Source organism: Moschus berezovskii, chromosome 3, assembly GCF_049115385.1.
Source record: "Moschus berezovskii isolate FMDL1 chromosome 3, NW_MosBer_1.0, whole genome shotgun sequence".
In the NCBI taxonomy this organism is placed as follows: Eukaryota; Metazoa; Chordata; class Mammalia; order Artiodactyla; family Moschidae; genus Moschus; species Moschus berezovskii.
In genome coordinates this window covers 19,359,059-19,383,556 of record NC_142462.1, presented here as the reverse complement: position 1 = coordinate 19,383,556, position 24,498 = coordinate 19,359,059, and the positions used below count along the sequence as shown (strand labels likewise).

Genomic DNA, 24,498 nt, shown 5'->3' with positions numbered 1-24,498 from the left:
TGAACCCCTTGAAAAGGTATATAATTTTTTACATATGTGTAATTTTTTCTGGGAAAAACTCCAACATTTTCACAAGAGTCTCAAAAACAATACAAAAAACAACCCCCTTCCCCTGCACCTCTATAATTTCCCTCTTCCAAGTGTATAACGAAGAGGCATCTTGATTGTCGCTGCCTACCTTCTGAGAACAAATGCTCCTTGAAATGCCAGTGACCTGCCATCAGTTAGGGATTTAAAAGGATGTTGCAGAGTTCCAAAATGGTTTTCACCAAAATCTTTACCATGAGAGTAAGGAAGAACTCTCCCTTCTTGCTCATACCATGCAATAAAATGCTTTATTTTAAACTACAAAATTCTGACTTATTACTTGCAGAATCCGGGTTATATGTACTTTTTTCCATTCCCCTTTCAGCATGTAAGTGCACATTTGGTCTTCTCCAGGAATATTTTGTTCTGAGGGAAGTTCCAGAGAAGCTTGATCTTCCCAATGGGATATGTGCTTCATGTGGTCTGTCTTCCTTTTCAAATGCACAGGGTGCCAAAGCTTGCTTTCTGCGGGACATTCCTTTCTCGGCCATCTACTTCCCGTGCTATGCTCATGTGAAGGCAGCCCTTGCAAATGAAGATGGGCAGATTAGCCCTGGAAGCCTGCTCTTGGCTGGCGCCATAGCTGGTGAGTGTCCTTGGAGTTCTGCTCCCACCCATGCCCCTGCACCGGGGTCTTTGCTTAGTTATTGATGTGAGATGACCAGAGATTGCTTTGAAGAGCTCCTGAAAAGAAAGGGAAAGAAATGAATCTTACTTCTGGCAGATCTGGCTATTCAGTTCAGTTCAGTTCAGTTCAGTCGCTCAGTCGTGTCCGACTCTCCGCGACCCCATGAATCACAGCATGCCAGGCCTCCCTGTCCATCACCAACTCCCGGAGTTCACTCAAACTCATGTCCATCGAGTCGGTGATGCCATCCAGCCATCTCATTCTCCGTCGTCCCCTTCTCCTCCCGCCCCCAACCTTTCCCAGCATCAGAGTCTTTTCCAGTGAGTCAACTCGTCGCATGAGGTGGCCAAAGTATTGCAGTTTCAGCTTTAGCATCAGTCCCTCCAATGAACATACTAATTCATTGACCATCTCCCCCACCTACCACCACCAAAACAAAAAGGGGAGGGTCGTTGAAAATCGGTGCGTTTTGTAACAGTGTCAGATTCCAGTTCAAGCTCATGTCCTTTCGTAGTTTCACTTACTAGTGTAAGAACAAGAACTGTTCAGTCAGACTTTTTTTTTTAATGTTAATGTGAGAAAAAGAAAGTGAAGTCACTCAGTCGTGTCCAACTCTTTGTGACCCCATGGACTGTAGCCCACCAGTCTCCTCCATCCATGGAATCTTCCAGGCAAGAGTACTGGAGTAGGTTGCTATTTCCTTCTCCAGGGGATCTTCCTGACCCAGGGATCGAACCTGGCTCTCCTGCATTGCAGGCAGACACTTTACCATCTGAGCCAACAGGGAATCCCTTAAATGTTAATACTTGTGCCCTAAAGGTGTCTAACCAAAGTAATACATAAAAGCTCATCCAGGAAGTTTCAGCTCAGTTCAGTTCAGTCGCTCACTCGTGTCTGACTCTTTGCAACCCCATGAATCACAGCACGCCAGGCCTCCCTGTCCATCACCAACTCCCAGAGTTCACTCAGACTCAGGTCCATCGAGTCGGTGATGCCATCCATCCATCTCATTCTCTGTCGTCCCCTTCTCCTCCTGCCGCCAATCCCTCCCAGCCAGGAAGTTTAAGCAATAGTTATTCTCATCGAGAGAAAAGAAATGTAGTGGAGCTGGAAGCAGCTTGGGTCTGATTCCAGCTAGCTGTGTAAGGTTGTAAGATTGGAGTGCGTACTTGCACTGAATCTCAGTGAGAAGTGACTGTCTTCTCTGGTGCTACAGTGCAAGTACGAAAGGAAGAAAACAGATGCGGAAGTTGGCTTTTCCATTCCCAGTGTAAATCCCTTGAGGAAATTTGCTTATAGCCCCAAACAGGAACGACTGTGCTCTTTGAGGCTGCTCCTTGTTTAGAGACCCTAAGGGTAGAACAATCTGGATTAACTCCCCAGGTGGTGACAAACATTTAATGAGTTCACAGACCCTGAGGCAGTCATGGGGTGCCTGGCTTCAAAGTTTCCATACAAGCAGTGTTCTCCTCGGACATGTGGCTTGCCTCTCTTGAGACCTACCCCCTGCTTTGAAAAACTCTTTGCTGTCTTGTGAGCCCCTGTGTCCTGCCTGTAGCCTGAGGAGTGCTGGAGGCAGGAACCCCTGGAGCTACTCTTCAAATTCTTACTGTTGTGTTGAGTGCTGTGCTCAGTCATGTCAGTCTTGAACCCAGGTCTCCTGCTTTGCAGGCAGATTCTTTTCCATCTGAGCCACAAGCTCATTAAGTGAAGGTGTTACTTGTTCAGTTGTGTCTGACTCTTCACGAACCCTTGGGCTGTAGCCCACCAGACTCTTCTGTCCATAGGATTCTCCAGGCAAGAATACTGGAGTAGGTTGCTATTTCCTTCTCCAGGGGATCTTCCTGACCCAGGGATCAAACCCGCATCTCCTGCACTAGCAGGAGGGTTCGTTACCACTGAGCCACCAGGGAAGCCTTAAATTCTTGGTTAATTGTTTTTCTTTAAAGGTGGTGATGTTGGTGTATGAGGCAGGGTTGTTCTTTCCTGGCAGCTCAGGGAGCCTTTTATGAATACACAGTGAGATTACTCTGCCTACATCAGAAAATCATGATTTTACAACTAGAGTATAGAATTCCCAGTTTTAATGCCAGTTTGGCCATTGACTCACTGTTTGCTTTATATGTCATTTACAGATGTATAAATGATAATGTTTTGAGCCCAAAGGTTATAATACCATTTATTTCAAATCACTTACCCGAAATAAGTGAAAAACTTACCAGCTTACCAGTAGGACCGACTGGGGAGAACTAGCATACCACTTAGAATCCACCTGCCAATACAGGAGCCAAGGGTTCAATCTCTGCATTGGGAAGATCCCCTGGAGAAGAAAATGGGAACCCACCCCAGTATTCTTGCCTGGAAAATCCCAGGGATAGAGGAGCCTGGAGGGCTGCAGTCCATGGGGTCGCAAGAGTTGGACACGATTTAGAGACTAAACAACAACAAATCCATTATTCTCTGACCCTAAGATAAACACCATTTAACATTTTTGCTGATTTCTCCCCCTTGGGTGGTTTTTAACAGGGTGTGATCACACTGTGGATACGCTATTCACTTACTATCATTTCTGAAGCATTGTTTGCCGTCAGGGCAAAATGAAAAATGGCAGGTGCTGTGGGCTCAGGCTGCTGCTGCTGCTAAGTCGCTTCAGTCGTGTCCGACTCTGCGACCCCATAGACGGCAGCCCACCAGGCTCCGCCGTCCCTGGGATTCTCCAGGCAAGAACACTGGAGTGGGTTGCCATTTCCTTCTCCAATGTGTGAAAATGAAAAGTGAAAGTGAAGTCACTCAGTCGTGTCCGACTCTTCGTGACCCCATGGACTGCAGCCCACCAGGCTTCTCTGTCCATGCGATTTTCTAGGCAAGAGTGCTGGAGTTCAAATTCCAATTTCCCCACTGAGAGCTGTGTGACCTGAATGAGTTACTTAATGTCTCTCTGTTTGTTTCTCCATCTATAGATGGAGCTAAGAATAATCTTAGTCTCATAAGACTATTATGAAGATCAACTGAATTAATAGATACAAAGATCCAGGAAAGTACCTGGGACATAAGAAGTTTTTTTTTTTTTTTTTCTTTTTTTCTAATAAGTATTTTTGAATGTTCAATACTAGTATTAATTTTCTTAATTTAAAACTTTGTAAACCAAATTTTTAATTGCTGCTTGCTCACATCATCATCAATCTAAGATGATAAACTTTTTTCAGAAAAAATGTAAATACATGATATTGTTAAACATCTTTGTGCATAAGACTTTTCTCCCTGTTTTAGATCATTTCTTTGGGAGACATAAACCTCTGAAATGAGTTTTCTGGTAAAAAAAAATATATATATATATATATTTTAAAGGCATACTAGTTTATATCCCCATCCTGCTATTATTGTAGCCTTCTAACCATCCTATCATCTTTCAGAGTTGTTCGCCAGATACTGTCTATATTAGTTATTGGTTGCCACATAACACATTATGCCACAACTTATCAGCTTATTATCCCACGATCTGTGGGTCAGGAGCAGCTTCTGTGGGTGCCCTCTAGCTCAAATCTGTTGTGAGGATGTTAGCCAGGGCTCTGGAAGGCCTGGCCGGGGTGGAGGAAGCATTTTCAGGATGGCTGAATCACATGGCATTGGCTGGTCCATCAATTCCTTGCCACGTGGCCACTCTGTGGCTCCTTGGGTGTCCTCATGCCACGGCCGCTGGCATCCCCCAGAGCAGGATGGGGGAGGGATAGGAGAGAAGAAGAGAAAACAAAGCGGAAGCTGCAGTGTCTTTATGAACAGTCGCATCCCTTCATTTCCACACTGTCCCATTGGTCATCCTGATCAGCCTCTGTAATGTCATGGAGGCGACAGAGAGGCAGAGGTTAGAACATCAGGAGGGGAAGACCACTGAGGCCCATTTGGGAGCAAGCTGCCCTGTGACCATGGAAGGTTTCCTTCCATCTTACTGTCCACCTCCCCTTCCCTGTAAGACAGGATGATATATAAGACAGAGGTTGTCATTGGTTTTCTTCTTGAAAGGACAGGTCAGCCACAAAGCTTGATGATCTTGTCTATTCCACAAATCTGTATCAACTGTGTAAGGAGAACTGAGCTACTTCCTTAATTTCATAACAAATATCAGAAGCCATGGCAAATGTCATGACCTCCAGTCTCATTAAAATTAATCAAGTTTTGGTTTTTGAGAAATTTAGTAAGGTTAAATTTAAGAAGGTTTCTGTTTTTGAGCCTTGTTTTGGAGGTTCCAGTCAATATGGTAAACGTGAAAGGGAAGTAACAGTCATAAGTATTAGAAGAAATGAGTCTGTCATTATTCGAAAATGATTATTTGCCTGAAAATCCAAATTAAAATACCTAAAAATGAATCGGGAGAGGACATGTTGAATGGGTGCATAGTCACGAAGCCCAGGGAGTAGGTAGGTCCCAAAGCCAAAGTGATCTTTGTTGTCATTAAGAGAAAGGAGGAAATCTGATCTCAAAATAAGCTGTAAGGAATAGTAATCGACCACTAACTTATTTATTATGAGAAATGTCTCAGTACTATTTTTATGTGACATAATACACATTTTTATACAAAATGTAATTTTTGTATTTTATACTTCAGTTGATCTCTTGTACAGGCTCCATATATTTTTGGTTGGACAATGCTATTATACATAAGATCCATCTGGGTTCAGTGAATAGGATTTTCCCCTTTTATGTGTTGACAGGAATTTCAGTTATTCAGTAAGTATCACCTGACTTTCTCCAAAAAAACTGATTTAAAGTTAGATTGCTTTAGTAATATGCAACTTTTTAACAGGTGATTGTTGGTATCTTAAAATGTAGAGAATATTACAGATTTTTGGGTCTGTGTATATCTGGTTATAAACTTGGAAGATCTTTAAATACTGGGAACATCTCCATTAACTCACAGGATTGAGTTAAGACTAACGGATGTTTGAATTTATGTTCGTTAGCCAAAGTGCTTCACGTGTCAGAAGGTGAGGGTTGAAGCCAGGGACCTGAAATTGAGGAACCAAGGTCTAATTCACTCTAATTAAGTGTTGCTTTTTTGGTTAAAGAAGGGCATTTCAAAGTGCTTTATGGATAATATCAAATGAAGGATATCTAATACTTATCAAATATTACAGAGTAGCTCATCCCAGAGGGTCTTAATTTGAGAGTGGTGAGGTAGAGGAACAAGTCAGACTGCAGGGATGGTTCTGTGATCTTTGAATTAATTAGTTTAAGTAGCAATTCAGAAATATCTTTAACAGCTGTTCAAAGTACAGACACAGGAGAGTTATGAGTGTGACCGATCATGATGCTTTCACAAACGTAGTAGAAGATTTGAGTTAGGAGAAAAGTACCGTTGGCACATAATTATATAAAATATAACAATTTTATAACAATTAAATTATGTGGACATAAAGCTTAAGATAATTTGAAAGCAATTCTTAGATCCTTAAAAAAAAAAGTAGTAGAGAAGTTGGATCAAGGTAATGGACTAAGCATGTTCAGTGTTCATCGATCTTGCCTCGCAAATACCTTAAAATGTTAGAAAATAGTTTTTATAAGTCCTTATTAGTACCAGCCTTCAGAAGACAGGACCCAAACTTGAAATGAGAAAAACATGCCATAGCCCAAAACACAGGCAGGAGAAGCTGCTTTTATTAATGTCAGATCAGTTCAGTTCAGTCGCTCAGTAGTGCCCGACTCTTTGCAACCCCATGGACTGCAGCACACCAGGCTTCCCTGTCCATCACCAGCTCCTGGAGTTTACAAACTCATGTCCCTTGAGTCGGTGATGCCATCCAACCATCTCATCCTCTGTCGTCCCCTTCTCCTCCTGCCTTCAATGTTTTCCAGCATCAGGGTCTTTTCAAATGAGTCCGTTCTTCACATCAAGTAGCCAAAGTATTGGAGTTTCAGCTTCAGCATCTGTCCTTCCAATGAATATTCAGGACTGATTTCCTTTAGGATGGACTGGTTGGATCTCCTTGCTGTCCAAGGGACTCTCAAGAGTCTTCTCCAAAACCACAGTTCAGAAGCATCAATTCTTTGGTGCTCAGCTTTCTTTATAGTCCAACTCTCACATCCATACATGACTCTTCGAAAAACCATAGCTTTGACTAGACGGGCCTTTGTTGGTGAAGTAATGTCTCTGCTTTTTAATATGCTATCTAGGTTGGTCGTAACTTTTCTTCCAAGCAGCAAATGTCCTTTAATTTCATGGCTGCAGTCACCATCTGCAGTGATTTTGGAGCCCCCAAAAATAAAGTCTGTCACTGTTTCCACTGAATTGTTTCCAGTCTGATTTGGAACAGACTGGTTCCAGATCGGGAAAGGAGTACATCAAGTTTGTGTACTGTCACCCTGCTTATTTAACTTATATGAAGAGTACATCATGAGAAAGGCTGGGCTAGAAGAAGCACAAGCTGGAATCAAGACTGCCAGGAGAAATATCAATAACCTCAGATATGCAGACGATACTACCCTTACGGCAGAAATTGAAGAAGAAAAGAGCCTCTTGATGAAAGTGAAAGAGGAGAGTGAAAAAGTTGGCTTAAAACTCAACATTCAGAAAACTAAGATCATGGCAACTGGTCCCATCACTTCATGGGAAGTAGATGGGGAAACTGGAAACAGTGACAGACTTTATTTTTTTGGGCTCCAAAATCACTACATATGGTGACTGCAGCCATGAAATTAAAAGATGTTTGCTCCTTGGAAGAAAAGTTATGACTAACCTAGACAGCATATTAAAAAGCAGAGACATTACTTTGCCAACAAAGGTCCGTCTAGTCAAGGCTATGGTTTTTCCAGCAGTCATGTATGGATGTGAGAGTTGGACTGTAAAGAAAGCTGAGCACCAAAAAATTGATGCTTTTGAACTGTGGTCTTGGAGAAGACTCTTGAGAGTCCCTTGGACTGCAAGGAGATCCAACCAGCCCATCCTAAAGGAAATCAGTCCTGAATATTCATTGGAAGGACTGATGCTGAAGCTGAAACTCCAATACTTTGGCCACCTGATGTGAAGAACGGACTCATTGGAAAAGACCCTGATGCTGGGAAAGAGTGAAGGCAGGAGAAGAAGGGGATGACAGAGGATGAGATGGTTGGATGGCATCACCAGCTCAATAGACATGAGTCTGAGTAAACTCCGGGAGTTGGTGATGGACGGGGAGGCCTGGTGTGCTGCAGTCCATGGGGTCGCAAAGAGTAAGAAACAGCAAGTGACCTGAACTGTTTCCCCATCTATTTGACATGAAGTGATGGGACTAGATGCCATGATATTAGTTTTCTGAATGTTGAGTTTTAAGCCAACTTTTTCACTCTCCTCTTTCACTTTCATCAAGAGGCTCTTTAGTTCTTCTTCGCTTTCTGCCATAAAGTGAAGTGTCATCTGCATATCTGAGGTTGATATTTCTCCCAGCAGTCTTGATCCCAGCTTGTGCTAAATCCAGCCCAGCATTTCTCATGATGCAATCTGCAAAAAAATTAAATAAGCAAGGTAAAAATATACAGCCTTGACGTACTCCTTTGACAATTTGGAACCAGTCTGTTGTCCAGTGCTAACTGTTGCTTCTTGACCTGTATACAGATTTCTCAGGAGGCAGGTCAGGTGGTCTGGTATTCCCATCTCTTTAAGGATTTTCCACAGTTTGTTGCAATCCACACAGTCAAAGGCTTTGGCATAGTCAATAAAGCAGAAGTAGATGTTTTTCTGGAACTCTCTCACTTTTTCAATGATCCAACGGATGTTGACAGTTTGATCTCTGGTTCCTCTGCCTTTTCTAAATCCAGCTTGAACATCTGGAAGTTCACAGTTCATGTACTGTTGAAGCCTAGCTTGGAGAATTTTGAGCATTACTTTGCTAGTGTGTGACATAAGTGCAATTGTGCGGCAGTTTGAGTATTCTTTGGCATTGCCTTTCTTTGGGATTGGAATGAGAACTGACCTTTTCCAGTCCTGTGGCCACTGCTGAGTTTTCCAAATTTGCTGACATATTGAGTGCAGCACTTTCACAGCATCATCTTTTAGGATTTGAAATAGCTCAACTGGAATTCTATCTCTTCCACTAGTTTTGTTTGTAGTGATGCTTCCTAAGGCCCATTTGACTTCACATTCCAGGATGTCTGGCTCTAAGTGAGTGATCACACCATCATGGTTATCTGGGTCATGAAGATCTTTCTTGTATAGTTCTTCTGTGTATTCTTGCCACCTGTTCTTAATATCTTCGTTAGGTCCATACCATTTCTGTCCTTTGTTGTCAGATCAGAAACAGATAATTTCAACCTCCAAGTGAACAGTGGATAAAATGCCTGGAGTGTGGGAGGGAGGTTGTAGGGTAAATGGTTAACAGGAGTTAAGAAACTGCATTTACTGCAGGGAGGTTGGCTTGCTCCTCTCTCGTCTACTTTTTATGTGAAGCTTCAGGCAATATTTGAATCCCTGCTAAAAGCCCAGAGCTGTGTTCTAAAGAAAGGAAACACTTGCCTGGAGAGGGCAGTTGTAAAGAAAGGAGAGCAGGGCAAGGTTTATGGTAATTCCAGACCTTTACCACAGTTGCAGGGGAAAAACAAACAAACAAAAAAAGAACTAATGGCAGCTCTTCCAAAGAAGGGCAGGAAATAATTCCTTCTACGTCCAGCATGAAGCATTCCACGTGGCAGGATTTGGAAGGTCCCTGCCCTGCAGGCCTGTCTTTAACTCCTGTCTACTTGCCAGGCCTCACCCATTTCACAAAACCTGTGCATGGACTGCCCTCCATTCAGGAGCCCTGTGGGTAAGGCTGACCCGGGTGCGGTGGGAGCCATCCACAGCAGTCATCAGCCTGGCCTTTGAACTTGAATGCCAGTAGACAGCCAGGGGTCCTCAGACAAGAAGAAGCAATAAGCTAAGTAAACAGAAGAATGACAGAGAAAACAGGCAATTCAGGGAACAGAGGAGAACTTTTAAGAACTATAATTAAGGTCCTCAGATTCAAAAGAAACAAACCAGTTAGGAAGCTTTCTCGAAAGTTAATGAAAAGATGGCTAGAATTAAAAATCCATAGAAAAACACCACATTTGACGCATGGGAAATAAACCATGGGAGAAAACAAACAAAACCCTCTAGAATATGGATCACAAATGGGGTTTCCCAGGTGGCTTACTGATGAAGAATCCGCCTGCAATACCAGAGATGTGGGTTCGATCCCTGAGTCAGGAAGATCCCCTGGAGGAGGAAATGGCAACTCACTCCAGTATTCTTGCCTGGAAAATCCCATGGACAGAAGGAACCTGGCGCGCTATGGTCCATGGGGTCGCAAAGAGTAGGACATGACTGAGCATCTGTACATGGATCACAAATACAGAGATGATAAGTAACAGAAGATTTAAGAGATATGTAAGATGAACCCAGGAGGTCTAACGTCTGTTTAATAGGACTTACCCAGGGAGAAGTATAAGGAAAAGAGGACAGAAAACCAACCAGTAGTGGAAAACTGACTGGCTCCTCGTCCATGGTGCCAGATTCCCTCAGAACCCGAGGAGGCGAGGGCGTGAACCGCAGTCTCCCTCCCAGTGGGCACACTTGTCTTCAGGCGTGGGAGCCAGTCCCAAGGTGGGCCTTCCCAGCCAGGGCTCGGGGACCCCCACAGACCTCTGGGAGGCAAAATGAATGTCAGTGAATTTAAGAACGAGGAGAATGTGGGATATACAAAACTGAGCAGATCAAAGTTGAAGCCTCGAGTCGGTCTGAATAACTGCTCACTTTGATTGGTGTTTTTTATCCAGGAAGGGTCACTGGGAGGCAGGCAACAGAAAGGAGGACGGGGGTGGGGGTGGGGGTGCGGTGCCAGGTCCTCAACTTGCAGAGAGGACATCAGGGCCCATCAGCTGCACACGCTGTAGCTGTCACACCTGTGCAGCAAACACACATTATTCAGTTGAACTGAGGCAGGAAAGGGTGAAATCAAACGGGAAACACCTAGAAGCAGAGAAAATAAAAACTGCAGTCCCAACCCAGGATGGCCGGAATCACCTCCGAGCCACAGCTGAATGCCTTCAGTGCCCCCAGTGAAAGCAAATGCCTTTAACTAAGTTGTGAAAGGAAATCTAGTCATCTGAAGTTTGAGAAAACAGTGACATAGAAAGATGGAAAGAGAATAGATGGAAAATTATGTACCTGGCAAATACCAACGACAGCAAGTATAGCAATATTAATGTCAAACTGAATGGAATTCAGGGTTCAAAAACAGCATTCAGAAGCACAGAGGAGTATTTCACACTTACGTAAAATTCACCAAGGAGCCTTACTGTAGTATCAACATAATGTTGTCTTATAAAACCTCAAGTTAGAAGTATGACGATAATGTGATATTTTCTCTTTCTAAATAAAAATCTTTATGCTTTTCTTAGCAACTGATAATACATCATGTAGATAATGAACATAAGGGTGCAAAGGGATTTTGGCAAACTCTTAACCTTGATTCCCAAATAAATAGCTGTTAACTTTTGTGTCTCATAAACAGAGAAGCACTTTTTTTTTTTTTTTACAAATACTAATGGAATATTTGTTAAAATTAAGGATGACTCATCCCAGATTTGGTGGTTTTTTTTTTTTTTTTGGTCTTATGATATCTGTTTATTGGTCTTTGCTGGGGTCTTTTTTTTTGAGGTACAGGTTATATATAGTATTGTATCTTTCATATGTACAGCATCAGTTCAGTTTAGTCGGTCAGTTGTGTCCAACTCTTTGCGACCCCGTGAATCACAGCATGCCAGGCCTCCCTGTCCATCACCAACTCCCGGAGTTCACTCAAACTCATGTCCATCAAGTCGGTGATGCCATCCAGCCATCTCATTCTCTGTCGTCCCCTTCTCCTCCTGCCCCCAATCCTTCCCAGCATCAGAGTCTTTTCCAGTGAGTCAGCTCGTCGCATGAGGTGGCCAAAGTATTGGAGTTTCAGCTTTAGCATCAGTCCTTCCAATGAACACTCAGGATTGATCTCCTTTAGAATGGACTGGTTGGATCTCCTTGCAGTCCAAGGGACTCTCAAGAGTCTTCTTCAGCACCACAGTTAGTGATTCACAATTTTAAAGGTTATATTCCATTTGTAATTATTGTAAAATATTGGCTACATCCCCTGTGTTATACAATATGTCCTTGTACCGAAGTTGTATTTTGCCAGTCATGCTTTCTTTTTGTGGTAAACAAACTTCTACTGTCTAGCTACTGGGCACCCCCTTAAAGAGTTGTAATTTTTTTGACTGGCTGGAGAACATCCCTGTCATACATAGAAGGTGGTCCGAAGATCTCATCATATGTCTCGTCACTGAAGCATTAGGTGGGAGGCGGGTCCCCCCCCACCCCTGTTTCCTAGCCTCCTCTCACTCTCCCATCTTTGGGACCAGGGAAAACTTGACCTCTTGATCAGCATCATCTTATCCTTAAGCAAGCTGGGAGAAACCAGGCATATTTGCTCCAAGTCTTTTCCCTCCCTGATCCCCCAAATCAACACACGTCCGGGAGCCAAGCCCTTCCCGGTAAATGCTGCCTTCCTGGCCTAGCTGTGGAGCAGCCTGATGTTGCTCTCCAGGTGAATTTAGCAAGTCTCCACACCAGAAATCCTGTCCACAGGGCTATACCCCGCCCCTCCGCAGTCCTAGCAGCTGTCCTCCAGGGAGAGGTGGGAACTGGGGGTGGAGAGGATGACAGTCAGCAGGCCGCCCTGTTTCCAGCACCCGCCCCTACTCCACACACACACACACACACAGACACACACACTCCAGTCAGTTTTGCCAGACAACTTATTAAACATCTTACACGTTTCCCTTAGCATCCTTATTCCACTGATCAGTGTCTTTCCTCCCTGCCCTCCCCAATACTTCTCTCTTTTTTCATTGCAAGTAGCTATTTATGAAAAATAACCCGACCTGAAGGAGACTCGTTACCCATTTTATTGCTTGTGCATCTTTCACAGTCACACTCTGCCGTGCCTGCCCACCCTTGTAAGGAGGATTTTATTACATGTCTAAAGCAGACAGCCTTGCTAAACTCTTTCTAAACCAGGAAGTGAAACAAAATTGGTGGTGTGAACACAGTGGGTTTCTAAGCATTTTTCATGTTTCCTTCCATTATGTTGGAGGATAAATTCCTGGCTTAAAGTTAGAATAATTCCTCTAAGCTAATAGGAAATTCAGTATGACTTATCCAGCGAAGCGCTGGATATAAAGCGAGCTTTTTCACATGCAAAGATGCCATGTGTTTCATAAAAACTGTTGAGATGAATGGTTGAGGAGCCTCGGGAAAGATGGAAGAGGAGAAGATACAGCTTAGTGATGTAAATGCAAACGTGTACTATGCGGATTCCCCCGGGCGCAAACGCACACCCTGTAACTTTAAAGCTGTCTCTTAGAAGGATGAGATGGAGCTGTGAGCCAGACCACGTTGGTTTGGACCGAAATTCTTACAGAATTATTAAGCCTTAAAAAAAGCAAAGGAGATTTATGCATCTGCATTTGACCAATTTGGTTTGGAATAGGTTCATAATGGAAAAGTAATAAAACCATAAGAGACAGTGTCTTCTGAGTACAGTCTCGCTTTTAAAAAATCTAAACACGGGCTGCCCCAGTTTGGATAAAATGACTAGAAAAGTTTCCCTCGGTAATTTTGGGAGGGTTTCTGTTGTTGTTGTTGTTGTCCCTTTCTCACTGATTATCGGCCAGTATAAATTTTAAGATTTCTGGCAGATATTTTTTTCGGGAGATGTCAGTCATAGGAAAGAGGAACCCTAAAGTATTATCTGTGGGTGCCTCCCCCTCAGGTCACCCCCCACTTTACACACGCATGCACGTGCACGCGGGCACACACACACACACACCCACACAATGTTTGTTTAGCTATCAGTAAAGTCTTTTCTGGTGTAACCGGAGAGGTTAGGGTTTGGAGGGAACGAGTGGTTGAATGTGTGTGAGAAGGCAGCTCCGGTGACTGCCAGCAGCCGCAGAGAAGCAGGAAGAGGAAACGGATAACAAGCTTCACCTCTGAAAAATCAGACCCAGTAACTCTGATTTCAACAGGAAAGCAAAAAACAAGGTAACAACAACAAGAAAGAAAACCCAAAATCTTTCTCCATTTGTTTTCAACCACTTGAAGTTGTGTTGACACATAATTCCTTGAGACTGTGTAAGAATATGAGCGTGACAAATGGCCGCTGGTGGTCTGGGGAAGGAGAGGCGAGGCGTGCGCTCCGTTGGGTGTGTTGGAGCCTCCGTGCCTGTGGGCCAGCCTCACAGCCGTGTTTCCCAGAGGCGACAGCGCACAGATGTTTGACTCGATCCCGGCCTTAGCTTTCTTTCCACGGCCGGCAGTTCACAGCACAGTACATGAGAACGTGACCCAACTGCAAAGGTGTTGTCTTTTCTGGCAGGTATGCCTGCAGCCTCACTAGTGACCCCTGCTGATGTCATCAAGACGCGATTACAGGTGGCCGCCCGGGCTGGCCAGACCACTTACAGTGGAGTGATAGACTGCTTTCGGAAGATCCTGCGCGAGGAAGGCCCGAAAGCTTTGTGGAAAGGAGCTGGCGGTATGGAAATAATTTGCTCTTAATTAAACCTTTGGTATCACGCGAATTTTTAAAATCTTAACTATGTCTGTTACTTCCTGTTCTCCCCCCAAGCTCGTGTGTTTCGGTCCTCCCCCCAGTTTGGTGTGACTTTGCTGACCTATGAATTGCTCCAGCGATGGTTCTACATTGATTTTGGAGGAGTGTAAGTATCTTGCTAAACTTCAGCTGCTTCTAATACTCTGTCGTCATCCAGAAAGGTATGTCCTTTCAGTCCCTGTGATGAAGTAGAAGACATGTAGGAAAATACTGAAATCACGTTATCAGACTCATTTCAAAAGGGAGCATACAAGTAACCAGAATTCCACAACTCTTCCATGAGCCAGATGTTAGCAGTTTTGAATGTTGCTTTTACCAAGTTAAACAAAAACCCTCAGATTCTCACCCTATTTTCCCTTCTTGTAGGAAACCCATGGGATCAGAGCCAGTTCCTAAATCCAGGATCACCCTGCCTGCTCCCAATCCTGATCACGTCGGGGGCTACAAATTGGCAGTTGCAACATTTGCAGGGATTGAAAACAAATTTGGACTTTACCTACCTCTCTTCACACCGTCAACATCTACCTCACAAGCCACGGGTGGAGGCCCGTAGGAGGCCTGGCACCCACCGAGCCGTCACTGCGTCTCTGGTGTGACTGTTGGAGAGAACACCCCATCTCAGTGGAAACACTTCATCCCTGTCACTTCCATCTCCCGTTTAAATTCAAGTCGAGGCTTTTGATAAGGTGAAATCATTCCTTTTTCTGTGTGTTTTCCTAACTAGATCATTGTGAAATTATTCATAATTATTCTTTGGGCCTCTTCTCACAAACCTGTGCTGGTACCTGACATCTGCTGGGACTTGGCCAACATTAACCCAATCTGGAGGAAGAAGCAAGTCTGAATAGAAATTAGAACCATTCTCCTCGGATTAGGATTACAGCCCAGAAGAAGCTACTGGGAAGCAATCATGGTGCTCCGAGCAAGTGTTCCTGTGTAGGAGACTGGGTGCATATTTATAAAAAGTGAAAAAAACACTGGAAGAAATGAAAACATTATCAGAAATAGCCAGCCTGGCTTCAGATTCTAAACACACACTAATTCTGACTCTGGATTATATTATGAAGCTTTGATGTGAAACATGTTGTTTTGTAATGAAAACCACATTGAAGATGTTTAATAACCATATTCTGTTACTGGTACTCAGGCTACCAGAGGGAAGTCTTTGTACTTTAGAGAAAGTGCTCTTGGCTCTGCACTTGACAGACGGAGAAACCCAGAGACACAGCCCCTCTCCTGGCTTGGGATGACTGCTCATAGGAGGCACACGTGCTGACCACCGCCTGCTTCAGTAAACACTGCAGAAAAACGCATGCCCTCCATTAACTGATACCTGCCCTCGCCCCCACCCAGCCCTCTGTAATTGGCATCCATTTGCTTTTAAAATTCACTTTATCTTGAATCATGGAAAAATACATTGTAATATGCATTTTTATTTAATTTGTGGTGCCTCGAACAATGATCAGAAGGCTCGTGTGTCTCTGAAGAGGGAAATAAACTGTTTTCAAAGCTCCTGAGTGTTTTTGCTCTTGTTCCGTCATGTGGCAAATGACTGCAACAGTGGTCATTACTGGACTCTCAGCGTTTCATTTTGAGGGTGACTTGTTCATATCAGCCTGGGTTTGTCTTTCTGGTCTCCCAGGATGCCATGTACCCGCGTCTTCAGTATGCCAGTGTTCAGTGTGAATAAGAGAGGCTACTTACATTTGATCCAGATGTGTGAAGAGCCTAGCAAACTGCCACTTGCTGTAGTCACCCTCAGTACTCTCTGCAGTTGCTTATTGTGAGAATTAATATCGAGTTTCACTGCAGGTTGGGCATGAAAACTGGTACAAAATGGCAGCGGTGTCTTCCAATCTTCTCTGACTCTTCCTCATACCAAAACCGTGGGCCACTGTGTGCAACCTTTGGTCATATTTGACCAACACTGTAATGACCAGGGGAAAGGTGTTAGTCTTGAACAGAATTTCGGGCTCTTCTAAGGCTGCATTTGTGCTCCTAAGTTACTTATTGTCAGTTGAGTTTGAACTTCCTGTGTCTCCAAAATTTGCCTCCAGAAGAGAGCCATTTTTCAGTTTCTGCCTTGCTGTAGGTCAGCAGGTCGACATTCAGAGTTATTGTTCAAAATGGGAAAGTGTAAAAACCATCTGTGAGTCCACTTTGTTGTTGTTTTGGGCAGGGGTCGGGGGGTTTCAGTGAACAAAAGCTTTGTTATTCTCACCAGAAATAGGACAGATATATACATGGCTCCCTCATGGTTTTGGTTTGGCAAACATCGAAGAGAATCGCCTCCATCTCCCTGCACTTGCCTTCCTCCCCCAGTCCCTTGCTCAGTGTGACAAGTAACACTTATATTTTAATCTCCAAGACCAGTCACGAGACTCTACATGTCATAGACATTTAGGTGGTGTTACAGTAACACAGCACTCAAGCTTTGATATTTTGAATGTGGAGAAAAGTCCCTGAGTGTAAACCCTGCCTCCCTGCCTTTCTTTTCTTCAACTGCTTCAAATTTTATGGAAGATCAGATTTTCCAGGTGTAAATACTGACCCAGATCACAAGACATGGTGCATTGCCCTACTTGCTGCTTTTTTGTTTTGTTTTAATATTTGCTTATTTATTTAACTGCTCTGGGGTCTTAGTTGCAGCATGTGGGATCTAATTCCCTGACCAGGGATCGAACCTGGGCCCCCTGCAATGGGGGCTCAGAGCCTTAGCCACTGATCCACCAGGGAAGTCCTCCTGCTTGCTTCTTTAGGAGCTGTTGCATCTGGTGAGAGAGCGTCTTGGCTTCCCTTAGTCCTACCTGGAGCTGAGGATGATTTTCTTTAGTAAAGGAGAAAGCAGAGAGGTACCAGGAAGCCAAGGAGATAGGCCCACACGGCTGTGTTTCTTTAAAATCGTTGGCTCAGTCTGTTCAGGGGTAGGCAGTGACTGGAGACGCTTCGAAGGAGGCCCCACTTCCATCCGAGTTGTGCTCAGTGGGTGGTGTGACTATGACATCCTTGAATAGGACTGCAATCACCGTGCGGTGAAAACCACGTCAAATTTGTTCTGGGTTTTCCTTCTTCCTGAAGTGACAGCACAATACTCAGCAGTGCCGTGGCCGCTGTTTCTGCAGTGGCTCTTTTCCTCCTCCTCGCCAAGGGACTGAAAGCTGAGCAACTCCCACCCAAGGGGGCCAGCCTCCCCCTGCCCCGCTGGCCCTAGAGTCTCTCCCTCTGCCCCTGACTACTCCTGATTGCTTGAGGGGGAGCCGGGGAGAGGCCTGACTTTTGTGTAGCAACTTTTTTTCGAGGAGGGGAAAAAATGTGGAGCTGACCACAGAATGAACACGCTGATTCTTGGGCTCCCGCTGTGGCTGGGTTTCTTGAGGCTGGGTGGCATGCTGTCGCCAAGCTCCTGCTACACCTCATAACCCACAGCCATTCGCTGTGCTCCCTGGGGTTGCCTTAATCCCAAGCAGCCGGGGTTGCACAGGGGAACATAAGAATCCTGGCACAGAAAGGAGTCATTTAAAATGCTTATTGCATTTCAAGCTTCAGTTTTTACTTAGTGAAAATATTTACCATTGCTGGAAAACAATGTTTAAAATTTTGTTGCTTATATGTTGTTTAATGGTGTGGCCGATGTAAACCTCAGGATGCTTACATTTTGACAGTCTTCTGGAAATGTTTAACAGCACATAACTCAGTGAGCAGGGAATAAAAACTGGGAACAAATTGTGCTTGAAACTTTGTAACCTCCCCCTGGAGTCGGTATTCCGCAAGGCACGCTGGAATTCTTCAGGTAGAGACAGGGAAATCTCTGGGTAATGGAATTTGGTGTCTTGTAGCCCCATTTAGCAACCTTGTAGATAAACCCTAAGAGTCATTCATCATGTGCCTTTTACCGCAGAAGTCATCCTTGTGGGGATGAATTTGTATCTTTGCCACTGAGCGAAATCCCATTTTCAGTTCAGGGTCATCAAATGCTTTCGGGATGGGGATTTTTCCAAAGATTTTTTAAAAGACACATTCCCTGGTAAGAGCAGTGAAATGTTCTTTCCACAAATGGTACTGCCCTCAAAGTGTTAGTCATGCAGCCGTGTTCGATTCTTTGCAAATCCATGGACTGCAGCCCGCCAGGTTCCTCTGTCCATGGGATTCTCCAGGCAAGAGTACTAGAGTGGGTAGCCTTTCCCTTCTCCTGGGGATCTTCCTGACCCAGGGATAGAAGCCTGGTTTCCTGCATTGGAGGCAGATTGTTTACTATCTGAGCCACCAGGGAAGCCCCTTGTTGGGGCGGGGAGGGAGGTGCCTTTGTTTTACCTTCGGGGAACAACCCAGCCCTCACCGAAGAGTTCTGTTGTCCATGTTATGAGGACCACGGGTGGTGGGGGGAATGGGGGTGCACGTTTTAAAATCTGAGGCAGAGAAGAGCATTGTCACTTGTTTCTTTAAAACAGTGGCAGTCTTTAACCTGAAAGCCCAGATTGGGCTCCATGAGAATTGTGCCTGTGACGCTAGTTCCATAGTGCTTGGAACTTTGAGTAGGCTCTTTTTATTTGGATGGACGGATGGATAGATGGATGGATGGATGGGGTTTGAGAATTTTGTTTTCCAATTAGTAATCTTTGTCATTTTCCCACTTTATAGGCCTTTTCAGTAGTGTGTTTAATGGCTGGAGTTAAAACCATAACTGAAAACAACCCTATTCTAATGTATTGTTCAGTTACTTTAGAAGTCGTAAGTACATCTTTTATTAAAGCAACTACAGTTATGTAAATTGGTTTTAATTAGCTGGTTACTCTGAGTCAGGAACTTTCATGTAAACTATATGATCTTTAAATTTCCTGGTCATGGTTAAAAATAAAGATTTAAAAAATCATCCTTTTGAGGTTAGTGGTCCATTAGGCTGGTACCGTTAGGCACATGAGTACATCAGCATTAAAACAGCTTTTCTTATCAATGAATGTTAGTGACTGAGAACTCCTCTGCTCTTCGCTGCCTGACATCTGTAGGAGCACAGTGGCAAGTTTTCCTTTAGAAGCTGCTGAGGACAACAGGGACTCTCTTTCAGAAGGGTTTGTTTTTAGCTAATGCATTAATTGACTCCAAAAAGAGTCCAAATGGAACACTCTGCTTTCATCTGCTGGGGTAACCTAATAAAATAATGTTGTTTGTTTTTAGATTCCCGGCTGGTAAGGGGGGTTTTGCTCAAGGCAAAACCACAGTCCCCTCGAATAACTTTAGAAGGAGAGTTAAGAAGACACACTAATTGTGCCTGTCTGAGGTTTGCTCCTTCAAGGGCCCAGACACACCCCTTGCACACTAGTCTGGCCACCAGGGCTCCAGTTGCCCACCGCGAGTTGATTCTTCTGGGCTGGGCTGGGTTCCTGCCCCCTGGAGGATGCTTGATTTTGCTGTGAGCAGTTCTTAAGGAGGTTTTAAAACAGACTCAAGCTCTTGGAACAGACTCCGGCGAGCACACTGTATACGCGATTCGTCTGACGCACAGAACGGGGAAAGGGGAATTCAGGTTAATGAAGGATGACTGATTACAGCAGCCTCCTTAACTTTCATCACCCCTCCTGCATCCTTTGCTACTTAGCCAAGCTCTGGCTCTGGTGTGTTACTGGGCTGCTTTCAAATGAGAGGGGGACAAGTAACCCTGCCCCAGCCTGGAGTTCTTCAGCCAGTCAGAACTCATTAAATATGAGTATCCCACGCCAGGCATGATCCCATGAAATCCTTCCCACATCCCTGAAAGTAGATACTATTTTACCCCGTGTGACAAATGAGGAAACCAAGACTCAGACAGGTTAAATATCTTGCTCAGGGTCCCAGCTAGCAAATAAGGATGCTAAAATTTGAATCCAGGTCTGATGGCAGCCCAAGGCCCTGTTCTTTCTATACGAGCATTTCTCAATCCAGTAGAGGGGGTTCATATGATCATCTATGCCCAGAATTTCCTACTCTCCCCAGTTCTCAGTGTCAGATGTATCACTCCTAGCTCAGAGCCGAAGGGAAGGGTGAGCTCACATTATTTACCGTTGTAAGTACATTTGCTATCTCAAGACAATTCCAGAGCTTGAGGACCAGGTGAATCCTGACAAGCCTTTTGAGGTTCATCTTAAACTATTTTACAGCCTATTAAAGTCAGTAAAGATAGGATTAAGGTACACTTGAAGCATTTGCCCCACGGGTTTAAAATTGGTAGGTAATGTGGAAAAAGCAGAGATAAATTTACAAACTGTTACAGTGCAACGTGATATGACGTGAACTGAACTGGACCATCTTAAAAATCTCTACTGTAATTAGAAAATGCCGTTCTTCAACAAAAGTTGGAAATAATGGGAAAGCAACTTAAAAGTAAATATCTATGGGTACTTGGCCTCAAAGTGTGTCTGGAGGGAATGGAGACAGTTTACAGAATGTGGGATTTGTTGGAATTCCTTTTGGACATAAAATCTCCATCACCCCTAATGGTGGAAAGTCTTGCTCTATTCCCAACAAGTTACCTGCTGTTCCTAAACTTAAAGGAGGATATCTATCACTGCATTTTGCTACCCCTCTCCCATTCTTATATAAATGAAAGCAAATTACTGACTAACCCACCCCCAAAATTTGTGGAATTTTCTTCCTGGGCAAAAGATATGTGTGTGTGTGTGTATATATATATTTATATTGTATTTATATGTATTTAAATAAATACATATGTTTGTGTATATATGTATTTGTGTATTAAAATGTCATGTTCCTTTTTCAGAGGAGTGATAGATCTCAAAACGTGAATTTTTGTTTTGAAGCAGAATTTCCAATGTAAGTTCTAAGTATGGAATATGCTTAATCAATTTGAAAATTTGTGAAGAATTAGCTACAGAGGTTGCTTTCTCTGATGAGCTCTTCATTTGGGCCAGCCCCAGTGTTATAAAAGGCTTACACTCTGTTAGAGCAACATCACATCAGAAAAAGGAAAAACTGGAGAGGACGGAAATTGAAACAGGTCTTTTTCCTTCTGAAGACAGAAGTGAAGTGATTGCTGATGTCTGAATTTTATTACAGTGGAAGCAGAGACTTCTCCATACTTTTAATCTCAGCCTTTGTCCAGTCTCATTATGAAATGTTGTATTTCACCTTCTGAACTGAAGAAGCAGTTCACACTTGACCTGGAACTTCAAGTTACCTGTGACCAGTACTTATTAAGTAAGTGATTTCTTTCTTTTTAAAAACAGCTTGCCTGTCTGAAAGTGAAAGAAAAAACCATTATTTCTGGCTCTTTTGGGGATTTGAAATTATTGTGACATTTTTTCCTCTTACTCCATCTAGAAAGTGTCTTGATTGGCTTAATAACTTACCGTTCTAACCATACATATCTGGCTAAGTTATTGCAAATTATTAAGGCATTTGAAATGAGTTGGTTATAAAGGATAACTACTATCTCTATTAAAGCTATGACATGCAAATTCGTGAAGCATTCCATGTTTTGGGGGCTTCCCTGATAACTCAGTTAGTAAAGAATCTGCCTGCAATGCAGGAGACCCCAGTTTGATTCCTTGGTTGGGAAGGTCTGCTGAAGAAGAAATAGGCTTCCCTTGCGGCTCAGCTGGTAAAGAATCCACCCACAATGCGGGAGACCTGGGTTCAATTCCTGGGTTGTAAAGATCCCCTGGAGAAGGGAATAGCTAGCTACCCAGTCCAGTATTCTGGCCTGGAGAATTCCACGGACTATATAGTCCATGCGGTTGCAAAGAGTAGGACACAACTGAATGACTTTCACTTTCAAAGATAAATTTAAAAATAACTATCATTGGAGCCCTGAAGTAATTAATAAATACTTTAATTTCTATAGACAGTAAACTCTAGTTTACCATTTTCCTACCTTAAAAATTATACCTTTGGGAGAGTTCTGCTTCTGGCCATGACAGACTAGAAGAGAAAACTAGATAACTGGAAAAAACACATTATATGGTAGTTTTAAGACATTGGATATGAGGCAAAATAGATCTGTGACCTCTGAGGGGAAGGAGACAGAAAGGTGAGGCCTACTGTTGCACCAGCTTTCTACCTGGAGTAAGTCTCCAGCCGACGTGCAGGGGAGGAGAACCCCGACAGGGCCCAACCTTCTCCCCAGCTGAAAAGATGCAGGTCAGAAATCAGAGACGCCAGGATAGCCAGAATTTTAAGACACACAGAACAACCAAACAGGCGTGAGCTGATCTGAGAGACGGCTCTGGAGTTCTGCAGAGAGTTCCCCAGTCTTTGAGTACTGGGAGGAAACTATACCAGACTTGGAAAGTAAGCACTGGAAAGGAAGAAGCAGAACGACTCTGGAGCTCCCAGAGGAGAAAGAGTTTGTTTTCCCACCAACTGGAGTAGAAATTTCCTCCATAATGTATAGACCATCAGGTAGAATCCTGAGAAAAAGTGTCTTAATAGTGCTAAATAAGAATTATGATAAAGGCTGCTCTGCCCTTAACAAAACTTAAAAGCAGACTTCACAAAGATCTGATTCCAAGTAATTTAACTCCTTGTCAGAACACAATTTCAAACAATATTAAGAAAAGCCCACAATTCACAATAAGAAATCTAATTAAAAAAAAACTATCACCCATAATAGTAAGGAAAATATCAATGTAAGCCATAAAAAATGAAAAATCAACCAACAGTAATAGACCTAGGAATGACACATGTTAGAACCAGCAGCAAGACCAGTGAGACAGCTACCATAGGTAATACATAAAGTTAAGGTAGAGGTAAACTTGGACATTATATGGAAAGAAATGGAAGATATGAAAGGTAGAACGAAAATTACAATATCTCCAATGGAAAATTAATGGAATGTCTGACTATGTTAAGACTTTATATAAGTGAAAATCAGTGAGCTTGAAGGCACAGCAAAAGGGGTTCCAGAGAAAAATATTTAAAGAAATAGTATTCAAATATTTCCAAGCTTAAGATTATATTCTCACAAATGCATGTGGCTCATTGTACCCCAAGCAAAACAAATGTAAAGAAAGAAAACCACAGAGATATATATCATAATGAAAATGATGAAAACTTAATGAATGATAAAAAGAAAAATCTTAAAAGCAGTCACAGGAAAAGTTCCTATAACCTATAAGGAAAGATGATAATAGAACATTTCTACTTGGAAACAATTTAAGGCAGAAAACAACAGAGTAACATCTTTAAGGTATTGAAAATATAAGGTTAACCAAGAAATCTATACCCAGTGAAAATATCTTTTAAAAACAAAGGCAAAATAAGACAGACAAAAACTAAGAGAATTCAGAGTGTTGTTATAATTGCACTGAAGGAGATAGCCCATGGAATTCTTCAGGCTGGAATACTGGAGTGGGTAGCCTATCCTTTCTCCAATGGATCTTTCCGAGCCAGGGATTGAACCCAGGTCTCCCACATTGCAGGTGGATTCTTTACTAGCTGAGCTATCAGGGAAGCCCAAGAATACTGAAGTGGGTAGCCTATCCCTCCTCCAGGGCATCTTCCCAACCCAGAGATGGAACCCAGGACTCCTGCATTGCAGGCAGATTCTTTACCATCTGAGCCACCAGGGAAGCCCCTTAAATTAAAGATGTTCATGATACGTCATCAGGCAGAACAAAAGTGATACCAGATGGAAATTTTATATCTATACAAATTAATGAGTTCCAGAACTGAAAATAAATGAATAATTACATTTTTAAAAAATGTCCTTAAAAGATAACTCATTCTTTAAAGCAAATCATTGATGATGTATTGTGAGATTTATAGCATGTTATTGTTGTTTAGTAACTAAGCTGTGTCTGACTCTTTGTGACCCCATGGACTGTAGCCCACCAGGCTCCTCTGTCCCTGGGATTCTCCAGGCAAGAATACTGGAGTGGGTTGCCATTTCCTTCCCCAGGGGATCTTCCTGACCCAGGGATCAAACCCGCATCTCCTGCACTAGCAGGAGGGTTTGTTACCACTGAGCCACCAGGGAGGCCCCCGGTTGATAGCATCCATAGCCGTAAAATGCACAGTAACAGCACAAAAAAGAAGAAAGGAAAATGATAATACACTGTCCAAAATTGTTTATACTACTGTATATGAAGTAATATACTGTTATCTGAAGGTAAAGTGTAATAAGTAAAAGATGTTGTAAACCCCTAGAGTACAATC

General features: G+C 43.2%; 1 protein-coding gene across 3 annotated transcripts in view; it reads left to right on the top strand.

Annotated features, from left to right (window-relative positions):
- The window catches only part of SLC25A13 (solute carrier family 25 member 13), a 231,230-nt gene extending 215,367 nt beyond the window's left edge, over positions 1–15,863 (top strand). For all 3 annotated transcript variants that reach the window (XM_055420464.2, XM_055420465.2, XM_088833351.1), the window contains 4 exons: positions 535–673; positions 14,116–14,274; positions 14,368–14,458; positions 14,719–15,863. In XM_055420464.2, coding sequence (XP_055276439.1) covers positions 535–673; positions 14,116–14,274; positions 14,368–14,458; positions 14,719–14,905 — 576 coding nt within the window. In that variant the 3' untranslated portion in view covers positions 14,906–15,863. The remainder of the gene's footprint in view (positions 1–534; positions 674–14,115; positions 14,275–14,367; positions 14,459–14,718) is intronic.
- Positions 15,864–24,498: the final 8,635 nt, after the last annotated feature.